We start from the raw sequence: 18142 nt of genomic DNA, 5'->3' as shown, positions 1-18142 counted from the left end.
CCTCCTCCCTGCTTTTTTGACTGCTCCCTGCTCAGCCTCCCTCCCCTGCTGCTGACCCGCTCTAGGTCTCCCCTCCCTCCCTGCTTCCTGTGTTTTAGGAGCAGAGCCTGACCAGCTCCTCCGTTCACACCTGTGAGAGGGCACCAGGCTTAGTGGAGACACGCCGGGCCCCCCACAGAGTGGCTTCCAGTGGACACAGGGCCCATGCGGCAGGATCAAGTCACTTCGGGGCAGTTTGGGGTGCCTGGGGAGGGTGGGAAGCCCAGCCTGGCTGCTCCCTCACATCCCCGGCTCAGAGAGGCCCTGGGTGCCCACCCACCCTGGGGGACTTGGGGGGCTGGGGGCAGCGGGAGGCCGAGCAGCACTTCTGTCTCCACCACTGGCCGCAGGCAGTGGCCCTCTTCAGCTGGGGTTGGCGAGACGTGGACACACGGGCGGGGGCGGCACCCAGATGGCACCCACCCTGAAACATGGTCCTCCAGAGGGGTGCAGGCAGGACGACGGGGTGCAGGGGCAGGCTGGTGGGGCTGAGGGCAGAGAGGTGGAGCCAGGAGGATGAGGAGGGGGAGGAGGAGGGGACACACACAGGTGGTTCCAGTCACAGCTGAGAGGAGGGAAGAGCCCACTGTGGCTCCATGAACGAGGGTTTAGTGTCTCTGCGTTTGCTCACTGGGGGACAGAGAGAGTGCGGCAGTTGGGAGAAGATGAGGGGAGGTCGTGGGAGGGCCCAGTGGCAGCCAGCAGGAGGAGGGTGGGGGACTGGCTCTGAGTGTCAGCCGCGGGGTCTGCAGGGTCCTGCCGGCAGGCAGACTCTCTCAGAGCACACGGCAGGGCTGTGGTCTCATGAAGGCAGACTTTATTTGTGTGACCAGCGACACCAACATCATTAAGTGACATCTGACTGGCAATCAGAGCTTCTGGTGAAACTCAGGGAAACATCCGAAGCCTGACTTGTGCACGAGCTTTAGAGGGAAAACTCCACTCCTGTGTTGGAGACAGACGTGCGGAGTGCGGACTGGGTGCTTCTGCAGAGGTGTGTGTGCAGGGAGGGAGGAGCCCAAGGCGAGGGCAAGTGAAGGTGGCGTGTTCCCCCCAGCGGGGAGGGTGCCGTCCTGCAGTCAGGATCCCCGGGGACACCTTCTTCCAGGCCTCACACAGCAGCCAACACTGTGACCAGGGTGGGACTCAGGGCAGGTGGCAGGGGCTGGAGGGGGGTCCTGGGTGTGTGTGTGTGTGTGTGAAGCACAGGTCCATTTTGTTTGAGAGCGGCCGCAGGCGGGCAGCCCATGAGGATACGGCAGGGACAGTTCTGCTACTGACGGGGCCCCAGGGCAGTCAGGCCGGCACAGGCGGCCAGAGAAAAGCTGGAGAAGCAGGTGGGCCGAGGGCTCAGGCACCACAGTCCCCCACAGTCCTGTGAGGGTACAAGGGCCGACCCCAGGCAGCCGGCCCACGGGCACTTCCTTTGTGCCATTCCCCAGTCTGGCCAGAAGTCCTTCTTCGCATGGGTGGGTCCAAGCAGTCACACGGCCAGGCGGGGACAGTGGCACTGAGCAGTCGCCAAGGGAGGGCCACAGAACAGCTGAGCTCAGCCGGACGCTTGCGCACAGACGGACGGGATGGACGAGTGACAGGGACTCTGATGTGAGTACCCGCCGAGAAAGTGCTTGCAGGGACCGGGCTGGTCCTCTCGCTAGCTTGCTGGGTTGTAGGGGTCCACAGAGTAGACTTCTCGGGTTTCTAAGTGGATGTCTCCTCCTCCTCTGGGGGCTCTGTTGGTGTAATAATTGCTGGAGAAAGGGGGGAAACACAGTTGGCTCGTGTTCCAGACAGACCACCAGGTGCTGCCTTGGCTGGTCCCCAGCACACGCTAAGCACTTATTTCATCATTAACCTACTGAAGTAAGAGTTGTAAGCCTCACCGCCTGATTTTGGAAAGGTCTGGAAAATAAACATGTCTGGCAGCCAGTGTCCGAGAGAGAGAGAAGCTGATGCCAGGCAGCCCCCCTGGGGCCCAGGGCACATGGAGGACCAGAGGCTGGGGTGGGGGGGGGCATCTGCTTGGGGGGACATCAAGAGTCTGCCCTTCGGACGCCCTCACCATGTGTCCTGGAGCCTCCCCTCCCCAGATCCCTGCCCCACTAGGGAGACAGAGACAGGCTGGGAGTGTGGATCCACCTGCTAACACCCATGTCCAGTGGAGAAGCAGTTACAGAGGCCAGAGCTCCCACCTTCTGCTCCCCGTAAAGAATTTGGGTCCAGGGGGCCGGGTGGTAGCACGTGGTACGAAGTGCATGGACCAGCATAAGGATCCTGGTTCGAGCCCCTGGCTCCCCACCTGCAGGGGAGTCGCTTCACAGGCGGTGAAGCAGGTCTGCAGGTGTCTCTCTTTCTCTCCCCCTCTCTGTCTTCCCTTCCTCTCTCTATTTCTCTCTGTCCTATCCAACAACAACAACATCAATAATAACAATGATAAACAACAAGGGCAACAAAAATGGGAAAATAGCCTCCAGGAGCAGTGGATGCGTAGTGCAGGCACGGAGCCCCAGAAATAACCCTGGAGACAAACAACAACAACAACAAAAAACTTTGGTCCAGGCTCCCAGAGGGATAAAGAATAAGGAAGCTTCCAATGGAGGGGAGGGGACACGGACTCTGGTGGTGGGAACTGTGTGGAATTGAACCCTTGTTATCTTACAATCTTGTTCATCGTTATTAATCACTAATAAAAATTTTAAAAATGAATTTGCCCTACTGGGACATAATCTTCTAATATAACTTAAAAGTAGATCTCTATATTTGATGTTTAATTTTATTGATTAATTTTTTAAAATCTCTCTCTTTTTGCCTCCCATGTTATCACTGGGGCTCAGTGCCAACACTATTAATCCACTACTCCTGGAGGCCATTTTATTGGACAGGACAGAGAGAAATTGAGAGAGGAGGGGAGACAGAGAGACACCTGCAGCCCAGCTTCATCATTTGTGAAGCTTCCCCTGCAGGTGGGGAGCCGGGGCTTGAACCTACATCCTTGCGCTTAGCCGGGTGTGTCACTGCCCAGCCCCCTGATTTCACAAGAGAAACCGTAGTTCTGTTCTGGCACGTGCAGTGCTGGGGTCGAACCCAGGGCCTCCCACAGAGCCCTGCTGGGCCTCCTCGCTGGCTGGCAGTCTTGGCGTTTGTCAGTCCCTGCAGACCACACACTGGACATAATCAGGGATGCTCTCACTTTGACTCCGTGGAAGCACCTGGGCAGCTGGGCTGCTGGAGTCACTGCCCCAGCGCGGCCCGGGGCAGGGCGGTGCAGTGTGCACGTCCCCAGGGGCATGTGCAGGCTCAGAAGCAGAGAGGCTGAATGGCGACTGCCCGCGCTCTCAGCGCCGCTTGGAGGAGCCAGCTTGTCGGGAGACACAAAAGGCCCGCGTAAAGCGCGATTCTCAGGTAAAGCGCGATTCTCAGGCGTGGTTAGAAGAGCCCCTCGGCTAACTCGGAAAGAGCAGCAGGTTTTCTCCTTCGAGTGTTTGGATGATATTGACTTTTCCCTTTGTTGCTAAATGGCCTTTTATTCTTCATTTATTCAACATTTGATTTGGCTACCAGGGTCTTCACTGCCTGGGTGACACTACCACTCCAGAAAGACTTGTTTTTCTAGCGAGAGAGAGAGAGAGAGAGAGAGAGAGAGGGAGAGAGAGAGAGAGACACGCTCCTGAACGGTTCCCTTTTCATGGTGCTCCGGGGGTGGCCGGCGCTGAGTGTGAGCCCTGCTGCATGGGCCACTTCCCGGCTCCACTAAGGACCCACTTGCTCTTTTTCGTTCTGATCACTGGGGCTTGATACCGGCACTACAAATCCACTGCTCCCATCAGCCACTTTTTCCTTCTGTTTCTGTTTTGACAGGACAGAGAGGAATTGAGAGGAGGGGGAGAGAGAGAGAGAGGGAGAGACCTGGCTCTCTGGTCGTGAGGCTCCCGCCCCGCAGGTGGAGAGCAGGGGCTTGAACCTGGGTCCTTGAGCACTGTAACATGAGCGTTTAACTCCTGGACCCAAGACCCACTTGCTCTTTAACCAAAAGTTAGGGACCTGAACTGTCTATGGAGGAGAAGAGAAAATAAATGAAGCTGGTTGCAAAGTAGCCGTGAGCAGGGCCGGGTGGCGGTGCGTCTGGTTAGACACACACATTACCAGGACCAGGCACAAGGACCCGGGTTCAAGCCCCCGTCCCACCTGCAGCTGGGAAAGCTTCAGGAGTGGTGAAGTAGGGCTGCAGGTGTCTCTCTATTTCCCTCTCCCCTTTGAATTTCTGGCTGCCTCTGTGCAATAAACAAATAGAGATAACAACAACAGTAATAAAGAGGCAGCACTGAGCGGAATGTGGTGGTTGGTTGCTGCGGATGGGGGGAGGGAGGGGCCGTGACGCTGCTGCTGGAGAACTGGCCTTGGGCGGTGGGCAGAGGGCTGGTGGGAACAGCCCTGGTCTGCAGCTTCCAGGCACCAGCCCTGCTGCCATAGCAGACTCAGTCACAGAGGGGAGGAGGGGGAGGGAGGAGAGGGGAGGGAGGAGAGAAGAGGAGGGAGGAGGGGAGAGCAGGGGGGAGGAGAGGAGAGGGGAGGGAGGAGAGGTCAGAGGAGGCCGGCTTAGTATCTGGGGCCCTGCCTTTCCTTGCATCTCCTAGTTCCGGGGGATGCCCAGGACACCACTATTTTTAAGTCCCCTCTTCCCCGCCCTCCCACTTCCTCCTTCTGGCTGTCCCCCCTTCTGCCTTTTGAGCTTCAGTGTCCCTCTGTCCCCACCCCCTCTGCTGCCTAGGTACTTTTTTGGTCCCCAAGGCTTGTTGACCCCAGGCCCTCCTCCTTCCAGCCCGGGAAGCCCCCGGACCCCACAGTGCGGCCACCTGCCCCTCTGCTCCATGTGTGACCTCTGTCTGCGCCCCCCCCCCCACCGTGGACGAGCTCTGGCTCCTGGCGGCCACCTGCTGGCCTCATCTGGGACCCCGTGGGTGCTGGGGGGTGCAGGAGGGCTGTGCCACGCTGCCCACTGTGCCTGCCGGGCTCGCTGCCACAGAGACCCTTTCTCCTGGGGCCTGGGTGTGGCAGTCGGCTGTTTCTGTCACCCTCCCCATGGCTCACTCCTGGCCCGTCCAGGCCACGGCCCGGCCCACGCTGCACCCTGGGGAGAGCTGGACTCACCGGCCCCGGTGTCTGAGCAACATGCACCAGGCTGCACTGGCCAAGCAGAGGAGGAAGAGGAAGCCTGCAGACAGACCTGGGGAGCAAGGCCGCGGTGAGGACGGGTCACGGCTAAGCCGGCCTCCAGCAAGTGCCCCTCTCACGGCACGCAGGGCCTCCCCGTCTCCATCGGCCACAGACATGACACCCCCCACCCAGTCCTGGGCCGGGGCTGTTCAGACACAGCAGAGTTTCTGTCCCACCATAACACGCAGCTCTGGGCTGGAAGTGTGATCCAGGACCAAAGCCCGTTTCCATAGTGACGGTCAGGGCAACTAGGACGGGGTTGGGGGTTGGAGTGGGGTGGGCTCTGGGCTGAAAAGTGGAAGCCGCAGGCATCACAGGGCACAGGGGAAGGTGCCCTGAAGACAGGCCTCAACGCCACAGAACTGACGTCCGGAGTCAGGGTGAACCCTGGACACACATGGGGCTCTGTCTAGGGTCGTGGGCTTCTGCAGGCATCTCAGAAGACTGACTGGGGCCAGGCGGTGGCGCCCCTGGTTGAGCGCACATATTACATACAGTGCATGGGGACCCGGGTTCAAGCCCCTGCAGGGGGAAAGCTTCACGAGTGGAAGTTAGGCCCCACTGCCAAATTTTCTCTGTCTCTACCCAATAATAAGTAAAAAAAGAAAGAAAAAAAACAAAACAAGACTTACCAGAGACCAGAGGCGCGAGTGAGCCTGAGGGCACAAAGCAGGAAGGCATTAGTGGAGCTGCGGGATCCCCTGGAGCCTGAGGCCCAGGGAACGTTCTGGAAGTGGACACAGTCCCTCCCGTCTTTGTAAAGACGCCACTGTGGTCAGGAGCCGTTTCCCTTATTTGTTGTGTGAAAACTCCCTGGACTTGGACAGATCTTTCCCTAGGCGGGCACAGCCGATGCCTGGGACTTGTCACTGCAGGGAGCAAGTGGTAGCAGCCGGCTCACAGTCCCGGCCCTGTCACCCTGGCTAGTGGCTGACAGGATCCAAGCTTCAGCAGGAAGGGAGGCCTTTGCACCAACCCCTTCCAAGAAGGAAGGCTATGGGCTGGGGAGACAGCACAAGGTCTGCAGGAAAGTTTCTGCCTGAGGCTCTGAGGTCCCAGGTTCAGTCCCTGCCACCACCATCAGCCAGAGCTGAGCAGGGCTCTGGTATCTCTCTCTCATTAAAATAAAGCAAATGAAATAGATTTTATGAAAAGTTCAGAGTCAGAGAGAGCATTACGGTTCTGCAACAGACTCTCCTGCCTGAGGCTCTGAGGTCCCAGGTCCCATCCCCAGCTCCACCATCAGCCAGAGCTGAGCAGGGCTCTGGGGAACGAGAAACAGCTAAGCAGAGAGGTCGCTGGGTTTGTACTACTCTCCCGTGAAGCAGTGCCTCTGTGCCTCTCTCTCTCCTGCGCCCCCCCCCCCCCGCCCCATGCTCAGGGCAGTGCCTCTCTCTCTCCTTCCCCCCTCCCTGTGTGCAGGAATTCTGCAGACTCAGCCCCCCCCCCCAGCACTGCCCCCGGGCCCCAGAGCTGCATGAACCCGTCATGGCAGAGGCCACGGACACACCATGGGACTTGCACACGGCCAGGGGTGGGCTCCAGCGGTGGTCGTCCTGGCACTGGCTCTGGGAGCTGCCCTCCAGGGTGTAGCCGTCCTCACACTCTAGGGTGACGATGGTGCCGTACTGGTACAGCCTCCCAGGCTCCAGGCCTCGCTGCACGCCCAGCACCGACTCCGGGGAGCTGCAGTTCACCTCTGGGAGCAGAGCACCGATGAGGACTGGCCCTGCTGTCGTCGCGGCTCAGCCCAGGGAGTTCCCGGGCCCCCGCGGTCCCCGCCTCAGCCACTGCAGACCCCCCTTCTCTGAGCTCGGGGCCACTCTGAGGAGCAGGGAGGGCTTATTGGTGGGTCCTGTGTGAGGGCCTCTGGCCTCGTCCACCCTTGGCTCTGCACCCCGGACACCACACGTCCCCTTTCCTCCTCCTATCCCTGGCTGGACAGCAGGGCCGGTCCTCTGCCAGTGTGGGCTGCCTGAGTTCTGACTGGGGTCTCCTGGCCAAGTGACCGAGTGGCAGCTCTCTCCGTCCTGAGGCTACCCACCTGCACAGGGCAGCATCCTCTCCCGGCAGGTGGCACCCTCACCCAGCTGTCCTGGCTGGCAGCACCCTCGCTCGATGTCCTGGTGCTGACTCAGCAAGCAGCAGGGCGCAGCAGGGGAGCCTAACTAAGTCCCCCTGCAGCTTGCCTGTCCTGTCCCCGACAGCCAGCGGCACCGTGGACGCAGAGTGGACGGTGGTGCCTGTCTGCCCTTGGGGCCCAGTGCCCGCCAACAGCCTGTGGCTCAGTATGTGTGGGAGCGGGTGTGGAATGTCTCTCAGACTGTGGCCTCTGCCTCCTCACACCTCGAGGAGCCAGAGGTGCTGACTTCTGGGTCCAGTTAGACCCGCCCCTGGAGACCCGCAGAGCTCACCGCCCGCACCCTTGGGTGTCTTCAGTGAGTCCACCTCCCTGAACACTCTGGGGACGCACCTGTGCAGTGGGGGGCGGGCTGGCTCCAGGCCCCTGAACACTCTGGGGACACACCTGTGCAGTGGGGGGCGGGCTGGCTCCAGGCCCCTGAACACTCTGGGGACACACCTGTGCAGTGGGGGGCGGGCTGGCTCCAGGCCCCTGAACACTCTGGGGACACACCTGTGCAGTGGGGGGCGGGCTGGCTCCAGGCCCCTGAACACTCTGGGGACACACCTGTGCAGTGGGGGGCGGGCTGGCTCCAGGCCCCTGAACACTCTGGGGACACACCTGTGCAGTGGGGGGCGGGCTGGCTCCAGGCCCCTGAACACTCTGGGGACACACCTGTGCAGTGGGGGGTGGGCTGGCTCCAGGCCCCTGAACACTCTGGGGACACACCTGTGCAGTGGGGGGCGGGCTGGCTCCAGGCCCCTGAACACTCTGGGGACGCACCTGTGCAGTGGGGGGTGGGCTGGCTCTAGGCCCCTGAACACTCTGGGGACGCACCTGTGCAGTGGGGGGCGGGCTGGCTCCAGGCCCCCTCGTGGGTGCAGAGCAGCAAAGGCTCCCCCACCAGAAGGTGGCCGGGGTCACAGCTGTACAGCACCGACATCCCGGGAGGGAACCGTGTGATGTCCCCGCCCGTGTGGTTCCCGTGGGCGATCTTCAGAGGACGGCAGCCGGAGGAGGCTGAGGGGAGACGGGGAGGAGGCTGGGTGGGGGGCACCCCGGAGAAAGAGGCGAACAGGCAGCTCAGAGTGTCCGCCTGGGGCCTGGCGGGCGCACCTGGCTGAGCACACAGTGTGGAGGACCTGGGTTCAAGCCCCCAGCCCCCACCTGCAGGGGGGAGGCTTCACAGATGGTGAAGCAGGGCTGCAGGCCTCTCTCTCTCCGTCTCTCTGTCTCTCTGTCTCTCTCTTTCTCTCCCTGTCTCTGTCTCTCTCATTTTGCCTCCAGGGTTATAGTGCAGTGGCTTGGTGCTGGCACTATGAATCCACTGCTCCTGACAGCCATTCTTTTCCATTTTATTGGACAAGACAAACTGAGAGAGGAGGGGAAGATAGAGAAGGAGAGAGAAAGACAGACGCCTGTAGACCTGCTTCACTGCTTGTGAAGCGACTCCCCTGCAGGTGGGGAGCAGAGGCTCAAACCCCGATCCTTGAGCAGGTCCTTGTGCTTGGTACTATGTGCACTTAACCAGGTGCACCACAGGACCCCCTCCACAACACCCCTTCCCTCTCTATTTCTATCTGTATCCGATAAGCAGACAAGTAAGAAAAGACCATGTCCAGTGATGGTACCCCCTGCCCCCGTCCCCAGTGGCTCCCAAGCCCTGGGCACCCAAGGGCCCTGCCAGGATGGTGCTCGGGGCCAGAGACAGGCCAGTGCTCAGCGAAAAGCCTTATGTTTCCTTCAGGTGGAGCTGTGCTCCAGGTCTCACAGTCAGGGGGTGAGAGGCTGGGCTCTGGAAAGGAGCCCAGCTGTCCCTGCCCACCTCCCCACACTTGCAGCCCAGTGGGGCCTGAAACAGGCTGCTGTCAAGCCAGGAGTATCCCTGGACACGACCCTCCCTGCTCCCTCTGGCACCCCCTCTACACCCACCCTGGACACTCACCCTTTTTGATGCAGGTGGGGGGGACGGGCACCCAGCGGCCGTCTCTGTGGCAGCGAACCCATTGGGAGCCGTTGAGCAGGAAGCCGGGGGTGCAGGCCACCCTCAGCAGGGTGCCGGGGACAAAGGTCGGCTGGGACTGGTTCAGCACGTGGCCGTGCCGGACCTCTGGCCGAGGGCAGAGGGTCTCGCGGGGGATGGCCTCGCAGCGTGGGGCCTGGCCACTCCAGGCACCGTGGCCCTGGGAGTCCTGGACACAGCGCAGGCTCCTCTCACCCTGAAGACTGAAGCCGGGGTCACACCTGTAGGAGATCTCTCTGCTGTAGGGGGCCGGCTGGGTGGGTGCATTCAGGACCCTGCCATGGGCGATGGATGGAGGTGGCGGGCAGTGGATGGCTGGAAGAGATGTGGGTAGCCCGGCTCAGTGCCAGGCCTGGACAGACCTGCTGGGCTGGGGACGAGGGTCTGGACAGGGCTGTGGTCTGGGGGCCGAGGGCCTGGACAGGGCTCTGGGCTGGGGGCCGAGGGCCTCGACAGACCTGCTGGGCTGGGGACGAGGGCCTGGACAGACCTGCTGGGCTGGGGACGAGGGCCTCGACAGACCTGCTGGGCTGGGGACGAGGGCCTGGACAGGACTCTGGGCTGGGGGCCGAGGGTCTGGACAGGGCTCTGGGCTGGGGGCCGAGGGCCTCGACAGACCTGCTGGGCTGGGGCCGAGGGTCTGGACAGGGCTCTGGGCTGGGGGACGAGGGCCTCGACAGACCTGCTGGGCTGGGGGCCGAGGGCCTGGACAGGGCTCTGGGCTGGGGGACGAGGGCCTCGACAGACCTGCTGGGCTGGGGGCCGAGGGCCTGGACAGACCTGCTGGGCTGGGGGCCGAGGGCCTGGACAGACCTGCTGGGCTGGGGACGAGGGCCTGGACAGGGCTGTGGTCTGGGGGACGAGGGCCTGGACAGACCTGCTGGGCTGGGGGCCGAGGGCCTGGACAGACCTGCTGGGCTGGGGCCGAGGGCCTGGACAGGACTCTGGGCTGGGGGACGAGGGTCTGGACAGGGCTCTGGGCTGGGGGACGAGGGCCTCGACAGACCTGCTGGGCTGGGGGACAAGGGTCTGGACAGGGCTCTGGGCTGGGGGCCGAGGGCCTGGACAGGGCTGTGGTCTGGGGGACGAGGGCCTCGACAGACCTGCTGGGCTGGGGGACAAGGGTCTGGACAGACCTGCTGGGCTGGGGCCGAGGGCCTGGACAGGGCTGTGGGCTGGGGGACGAGGGCCTCGACAGACCTGCTGGGCTGGGGGCCGAGGACCTGGACAGGGCTCTGGGCTGGGGGACGAGGGCCTGGACAGACCTGCTGGGCTGGGGACGAGGGCCTCGACAGACCTGCTGGGCTGGGGACGAGGGCCTGGACAGGGCTGTGGTCTGGGGGACGAGGGCCTCGACAGACCTGCTGGGCTGGAGGACGAGGGTCTGGACAGGGCTCTGGGCTGGGGGCCGAGGGCCTGGACAGGGCTGTGGTCTGGGGGACGAGGGCCTCGACAGACCTGCTGGGCTGGGGGACGAGGGTCTGGACAGACCTGCTGGGCTGGGGCCGAGGGCCTGGACAGGGCTGTGGGCTGGGGGACGAGGGCCTCGACAGACCTGCTGGGCTGGGGGCCGAGGGCCTGGACAGGGCTCTGGGCTGGGGGACGAGGGCCTCGACAGACCTGCTGGGCTGGGGACGAGGGCCTCGACAGACCTGCTGGGCTGGGGGACGAGGGTCTGGACAGACCTGCTGGGCTGGGGCCGAGGGCCTGGACAGGGCTGTGGGCTGGGGGACGAGGGCCTCGACAGACCTGCTGGGCTGGGGACGAGGGTCTGGACAGGGCTCTGGGCTGGGGGACGAGGGCCTGGACAGGGCTGTGGTCTGGGGGACAAGGGTCTGGACAGGACTCTGGGCTGGGGGCCGAGGGCCTGGACAGGGCTGTGGTCTGGGGGACGAGGGCCTCGACAGACCTGCTGGGCTGGGGACGAGGGTCTGGACAGGGCTCTGGGCTGGGGGACAAGGGTCTGGACAGGGCTCTGGGCTGGGGGACAAGGGTCTGGACAGGGCTCTGGGCTGGGGGACGAGGGTCTGGACAGGACTCTGGGCTGGGGGCCGAGGGCCTGGACAGGGCTGTGGTCTGGGGGACGAGGGCCTCGACAGACCTGCTGGGCTGGGGACGAGGGTCTGGACAGGGCTCTGGGCTGGGGGACGAGGGCCTCGACAGACCTGCTGGGCTGGGGGCCGAGGGCCTGGACAGGGCTCTGGGCTGGGGGACGAGGGCCTCGACAGACCTGCTGGGCTGGGGGACGAGGGCCTCGACAGACCTGCTGGGCTGGGGACGAGGGCCTCGACAGACCTGCTGGGCTGGGGGACGAGGGCCTGGACAGGGCTGTGGTCTGGGGGACGAGGGCCTCGACAGACCTGCTGGGCTGGGGGACGAGGGTCTGGACAGGGCTCTGGGCTGGGGGCCGAGGGCCTGGACAGGGCTGTGGTCTGGGGGACGAGGGCCTCGACAGACCTGCTGGGCTGGGGGACGAGGGTCTGGACAGGGCTCTGGGCTGGGGGCCGAGGGCCTGGACAGGGCTGTGGTCTGGGGGACGAGGGCCTCGACAGACCTGCTGGGCTGGGGGACGAGGGTCTGGACAGACCTGCTGGGCTGGGGCCGAGGGCCTGGACAGGGCTGTGGTCTGGGGGACGAGGGCCTCGACAGACCTGCTGGACTGGGGACGAGGGTCTGGACAGGGCTCTGGGCTGGGGGACAAGGGTCTGGACAGGGCTCTGGGCTGGGGGACAAGGGTCTGGACAGGGCTCTGGGCTGGGGGACGAGGGTCTGGACAGGACTCTGGGCTGGGGGCCGAGGGCCTCGACAGACCTGCTGGGCTGGGGACGAGGGTCTGGACAGGGCTCTGGGCTGGGGGACGAGGGCCTCGACAGACCTGCTGGGCTGGGGACGAGGGTCTGGACAGGGCTCTGGGCTGGGGGACGAGGGCCTCGACAGACCTGCTGGGCTGGGGACGAGGGTCTGGACAGGGCTCTGGGCTGGGGGACGAGGGCCTCGACAGACCTGCTGGGCTGGGGACGAGGGTCTGGACAGGGCTCTGGGCTGGGGGACGAGGGCCTCGACAGACCTGCTGGGCTGGGGACGAGGGTCTGGACAGGGCTCTGGGCTGGGGGACGAGGGCCTCGACAGACCTGCTGGGCTGGGGACGAGGGTCTGGACAGGGCTCTGGGCTGGGGGACGAGGGCCTCGACAGACCTGCTGGGCTGGGGACGAGGGTCTGGACAGGGCTCTGGGCTGGGGGACGAGGGTCTGGACAGGACTCTGGGCTGGGGGCCGAGGGCCTGGACAGGGCTGTGGTCTGGGGGCCGAGGGCCTGGACAGGGCTGTGGTCTGGGGGCCGAGGGCCTGGACAGGGCTGTGGTCTGGGGGCCGAGGGCCTGGACAGGGCTGTGGTCTGGGGGACGAGGGCCTGGACAGGGACTCTGGCTGGAGGTACTCCAGCCATCAGCAGCCTCTGGGTTCACAGCAGAGGAGGATGGGTCAGCACCCCCTGCCCCAGACACACCCCCACAGGGTGGTGGCATTTGGGGGCAGTTGGCCAGCGTGTCCTCTCTCCCTCCCCTCTTTCCCTCTCTCTCCCTCCTCTCTTTCCCTCCCTCTCCCTCCCCCTCTTTCCCTCCCTCTCCCTCCCCTCTTTCCCTCCCTCTCCCTCCCCCTCTTTCCCTCCCTCTCCCTCCCCCTCTTTCCCTCTCTCTCCCTCCCCCTCTTTCCCTCTCTCTCCCTCCCCCTCTTTCCCTCCCTCTCCCTCCCCCTCTTTCCCTCCCTCTCCCTCCCCCTCTTCCCCTCTCTCTCCCTCCCCCTCTTTCCCTCCCTCTCCCTCCCCCTCTTTCCCTCCCTCTCCCTCCCCCTCTTTCCCTCTCTCTCCCTCCCCCTCTTTCCCTCTCTCTCCCTCCCCCTCTTTCCCTCCCTCTCCCTCCCCCTCTTTCCCTCTCTCTCCCTCCCCCTCTTTCCCTCTCTCTCCCTCCCCCTCTTTCCCTCTCTCTCCCTCCCCCTCTTTCCCTCTCTCTCCCTCCCCCTCTTTCCCTCCCTCTCCCTCCCCCTCTTTCCCTCTCTCTCCCTCCCCCTCTCCTCTTTCCCTCTCTCTCCCTCCCCCTCTTTCCCTCCCTCTCCCTCCCCCTCTTTCCCTCTCTCTCCCTCCCCCTCTTTCCCTCTCTCTCCCTCCCCCTCTTTCCCTCTCTCTCCCTCCCCCTCTTTCCCTCTCTCTCCCTCCCCCTCTTTCCCTCTCTCTCCCTCCCCCTCTTTCCCTCTCTCTCCCTCCCCCTCTTTCCCTCTCTCTCCCTCCCCCTCTTTCCCTCTCTCTCCCTCCCCCTCTTTCCCTCTCTCTCCCTCCCCCTCTTTCCCTCCCTCTCCCTCCCCCTCTTTCCCTCTCTCTCCCTCCCCCTCTTTCCCTCTCTCTCCCTCCCCCTCTTTCCCTCTCTCTCCCTCCCCCCTCTTTCCCTCTCTCTCCCTCCCCCCTCTTTCCCTCTCTCTCCCTCCCCCTCTTTCCCTCTCTCTCCCTCCCCCCTCTTTCCCTCCCTCCTTCTCTCCCTCTCCCCTCTTTCCCCGTCACTCAGATGAGCCTTGGCTCCCCACTTTTTCTCCGCCCAGCTAGCCTGCTTTCCCAATTCACCTTCACAGTGTGGGATCTTCTGGAACCAAACCCCACTCTCAAGGTCTTGGCACCTGCGATGGACGTATCCAAGCAGCTGGTACCTGGGGGACGGTCACAGGCTCTGGATCAGGGAGGGGCCGCAACACAGCCTGCCCAGGGCAGAGCCGCAGCCGCCTGGGTGACCGTGAGGGTCTCGGGCCTCAGGGGTGAGTGGATATGGGCAGCCCCTCTCTCGGCCCTGCACTCACCCTTCTGCGCAGGACGTGTTGAACGGGACCACATGAGACCCGGCCGGGGGCTCCGGGCCTGCATCTTCCACGGGCTGGCACGGAGCTTCTGCGGGGAGGGAGGGGGCTCAGTGGGCAGCCCCGCCGGGCAGCGCGGGTGTGGCAGCGGGCAGTACCTTCACACCGAGGGGCAGAAGGACTCCAGCTTCCAGAGGGCGCACAGCGGCTGGACGGGCTGCCCACGAGCCTGTACCCGGGGTCACAGCTGAAGTCCACAGTCACCCCTGGCTCAAAGAGGGCCCTGCTTCCGCCCGTGTGCTGGCCATGCTGGGGCCCCGGGGGTGGCGGGCAGCCTGAGGAGAGAGCCCCTCCATGAACGCCAGCCGCAGACGGGTGATGGAGCCAGGCTGACGTCCACTGTGGGGGCCTCTGGGAAGCCCTGAGCACCCCAAAACTCAAGGCGGGCCCTAGGGCTATAGCGGGGGGACAGGCTGTCTTTCGTGTGAGGAGTGGGATGGCCTCACAGGCTGTGTGGCCAGAGACAAATAAGGACAAACATGAAGACTTCTGGTCCCTGCTTTGGGAGTAGAACGTGCTCGGCCCCGAGCCCTGGTGTCCCCGCCGGCCATCTCATCACCAGCAGACCAGGGAGGAGCGCCTGGAGCTGAGGACAGATCCAGAGCCTGGGGCCTCCTCCCTCATCTGCCAGCACCTGGGGCCTCGAGGGGCCTGAGCTGGGTGCCGGCCCCCTCTGACCCTGCCAGCACCTGGGGGCTTGAGGGGCCTGAGCTGGATGCCGGCCCCCTCTGTCCCCTGCCAGAACCTGGGGCCTCGAGGGGCCTGAGCTGGGTGCCGGCCTCCCTGTCCCCTGCCAGCACCTGGGGCCTCGAGGGGCCTGAGCTGGGTGCTGGCCCCCTCTGACCCTGCCAGCACCTGGGGCCTTGAGGGGCCTGAACTGGGTGCCGCCCCCCTGTCCCCTGCCAGCACCTGGGGCCTCGAGGGGCCTGAGCTGGGTGCCGGCCCCCTCTGACCCTGCCAGCACCTGGTGCCTTGAGGGGCCTGAGCTGGGTGCCGACCTCCCTGTCCCCTGCCAGAACCTGGGGCCTCGAGGGGCCTGAGCTGGGTGCCGGCCCCCTCTGTCCCCTGCCAGCACCTGGGGCCTCGAGGGGCCTGAGCTGGGTGCCGGCTCCCTCTGTCCCCTGCCAGCACCTGGGGGCTTGAGGGGCCTGAGCTGGGTGCCGGCCCCCTGTCCCCTGCCAGCACCTGGGGGCTTGAGGGGCCTGAGCTGGGTGCCGGCCCTGTCCCCTGCCAGCACCTGGGGCCTCGAGGGGCCTGAGCTGGGTGCCGGCTCCCTCTGTCCCCTGCCAGCACCTGGGGGCTTGAGGGGCCTGAGCTGGGTGCCGGCCCCCTGTCCCCTGCCAGCACCTGGGGGCTTGAGGGGCCTGAGCTGGGTGCCGGCCCTGTCCCCTGCCAGCACCTGGGGCCTCGAGGGGCCTGAGCTGGATGCCGGCCCCCTCTGTCCCCTGCCAGCACCTGGGGGCTTGAGGGGCCTGAGCTGGATGCCGGCCCCCTCTGTCCCCTGCCAGAACCTGGGGCCTCGAGGGGCCTGAGCTGGGTGCCGGCTCCCTCTGTCCCCTGCCAGCACCTGGGGCCTCGAGGGGCCTGAGCTGGGTGCTGGCCCCCTCTGACCCTGCCAGCACCTGGGGCCTCGAGGGGCCTGAGCTGGGTGCCGACCTCCCTGTCCCCTGCCAGAACCTGGGGCCTCGAGGGGCCTGAGCTGGGTGCCGGCCCCCTCTGTCCCCTGCCAGCACCTGGGGCCTCGAGGGGCCTGAGCTGGGTCCCGGCCCCATATGTCCCCTGCCTCTCACCTTTCTCGCACGCCGGCACCACTGGCTCCCAGGTACCGTTGGCCGTGCACCTTGCCCAGCCGCTGCCCCTCAGCGTGAAGCCGTCCACACACTGGAAGGTGACACTGTCATTGTAGGAGTGGGGGCCGTCCCTGCCGGACACCCGGAAGCCGTTGGGGACGTGGGGCGCGGGGCAGCGGGTGGAGGGCAGCAGGAGCCTGCAGGTGGGGGCGGGCCCACTCCAGGTGCCTGTCCGCCCGTCCCGGCTGGTGCAGCTGAGGGCGCTGTCCCCCACCAGCTGGAAGTCCACGCCGCGCTCCGGGCCCGGCCGGCAGCTGTAGGTGACCCTGGTTCCGTAGGGTGCCTCCTGCGAGGGGCTGCCCGAGTGCACCCCATCAGTGATGGCCGGGGGCGGGGTGCAGGTGATCTCTGCGGAGAGGAGAGGTCACTGTACCTCTGCTTCAGGACCCAGAGCACAGAGAGGGGCTGGGGAGAGCCCCTGCTGCCGGCCACCGGGGGACGTGTGGGAGTCTGCCGGCTCAGTCCCCAGCACCGTATGCACCAGGGTGATGTCTCTCCTCCTCTTCTCTTGCTAACACAGAACACGTTAAAAAGCACTTAATACACATCAGTCAGACTGTGTGTGAGCCCTGCAACCAGCCTCACAGGCCCAGGTCTGCAGTGAGGCCTGGCCACACCTCCTGTGAGGCAATGAAGCCCCAGTCGTCGTGGAGAGACATTCTTTTTTTCACAACCGGGGCAAATCAGGGTGCAAAGCCGGTGCCACAGTGACAGGGCAGGAGCACCAAGGACAGAGAGCTGGAGTGTCCACTGCTAGGCCTGGCAGGGTGGAGTGGCCGGCTGGCTCTGGGTGCAGACCTGCAGTCACACCTCAGAGAGGCCGAGTGCCCGGCAGGCGCCAGCCCTGAGGTCCCACTGCGCATGGAGCCTGGGTGCGGGCCTGACCCCTGCTGCACCCACCCAGGGCGAGGGTGTGCCTCCACGGCTCTCTGCACCTCTCGGTCAACAAGGGAGCCGTTTGCCAGGGAGGAGGCATGGTCGCCACTCTCTGGAGCCAGGTGACAGCAGAGCAGATGTGGTGGCAGGGTTTGAGACCAGAGTCCTGGTCCCCCCAGAGCTGGTCTCCCGCCCCATCCCACCCCACCCTGCCCCACCCTGCCCCACCCCTGGAGGGCAGACTCACCTTTACACAGGCGCACCTCCTGGTACCAGAGCTGGGCACCCCCACACAGCTGGTACACACTGCTACCCAGGTAGTACCTGCAGGGAGGGGTTGGCACTGAGGGGCTCTGGGACGGGGGCTCGGGACCTGAGGGGCTGGCACCGAGGGGCTCTGGGACGGGGGTTCGGGACCTGAGGGGCTGGCACTGAGGGGCTCTGGGACGGGGGTTCGGGACCTGAGGGGCTGGCACCGAGGGGCTCTGGGACGGGGGCTCAGGACCTGAGGGGCTGGCACCGAGGGGCTCTGGGATGGGGGCTCGGGACCTGAGGGGCTGGCACCGAGGGGCTCTGGGACGGGGGCTCGGGACCTGAGGGGCTGGCACCGAGGGGCTCTGGGACGGGGGCTCGGGACCTGAGGGGCTGGCACCGAGGGGCTCTGGGACGGGGGTTCGGGACCTGAGGGGCTGGCACCGAGGGGCTCTGGGATGGGGGCTCGGGACCTGAGGGGCTGGCACCGAGGGGCTCTGGGACGGGGGCTCAGGACCTGAGGGGCTGGCACCGAGGGGCTCTGGGATGGGGGTTCGGGACCTGAGGGGCTGGCACCGAGGGGCTCTGGGACGGGGGCTCGGGACCTGAGGGGCTGGCACCGAGGGGCTCTGGGATGGGGGCTCAGGACCTGAGGGGCTGGCACCGAGGGGCTCTGGGACGGAGGTTCGGGACTTGAGGGGCTGGCACCGAGGGGCTCTGGGACGGGGGTTCGGGACCTGAGGGGCTGGCACCGAGGGGCTCTGGGACGGGGGCTCGGGACCTGAGGGGCTGGCACCGAGGGGCTCTGGGACGGGGGTTCGGGACCTGAGGGGCTGGCACGAGGGGCTCTGGGACGGGGGCTCAGGACCT

General features: G+C 65.2%; 1 protein-coding gene across 9 annotated transcripts in view; it reads right to left on the bottom strand.

Moving 5' to 3' along the window:
• Nucleotides 1-839: 839 nt before the first annotated feature.
• The window catches only part of LOC103120658 (complement receptor type 2), a 32280-nt gene continuing 14977 nt past the window's right edge, over nt 840-18142 (bottom strand). For 5 of the 9 annotated variants that reach the window (XM_060178333.1, XM_060178334.1, XM_060178326.1 and 2 more), the window contains 11 exons: nt 17268-17344; nt 16085-16492; nt 14393-14569; nt 14238-14325; nt 14008-14090; nt 9321-9713; nt 8213-8395; nt 6764-6952; nt 5886-6122; nt 5188-5263; nt 840-1790 (listed from right to left, as the gene is read on the bottom strand). In XM_060178333.1, the coding sequence (XP_060034316.1) occupies nt 1694-1790; nt 5188-5263; nt 5886-6122; nt 6764-6952; nt 8213-8395; nt 9321-9713; nt 14008-14090; nt 14238-14325; nt 14393-14569; nt 16085-16492; nt 17268-17344 (2008 nt within the window). In that variant the 3' untranslated portion in view covers nt 840-1693. The other 4 variants (XM_060178328.1, XM_060178327.1, XM_060178330.1 and 1 more) reach the window with 4 other exon arrangements.

This window comes from Erinaceus europaeus, chromosome 19 (genome assembly GCF_950295315.1).
Source record: "Erinaceus europaeus chromosome 19, mEriEur2.1, whole genome shotgun sequence".
In the NCBI taxonomy this organism is placed as follows: domain Eukaryota; kingdom Metazoa; phylum Chordata; class Mammalia; order Eulipotyphla; family Erinaceidae; genus Erinaceus; species Erinaceus europaeus.
Note: the sequence above shows the minus strand (reverse complement) of the source record. Positions and strands in the feature narration are given on the sequence as shown.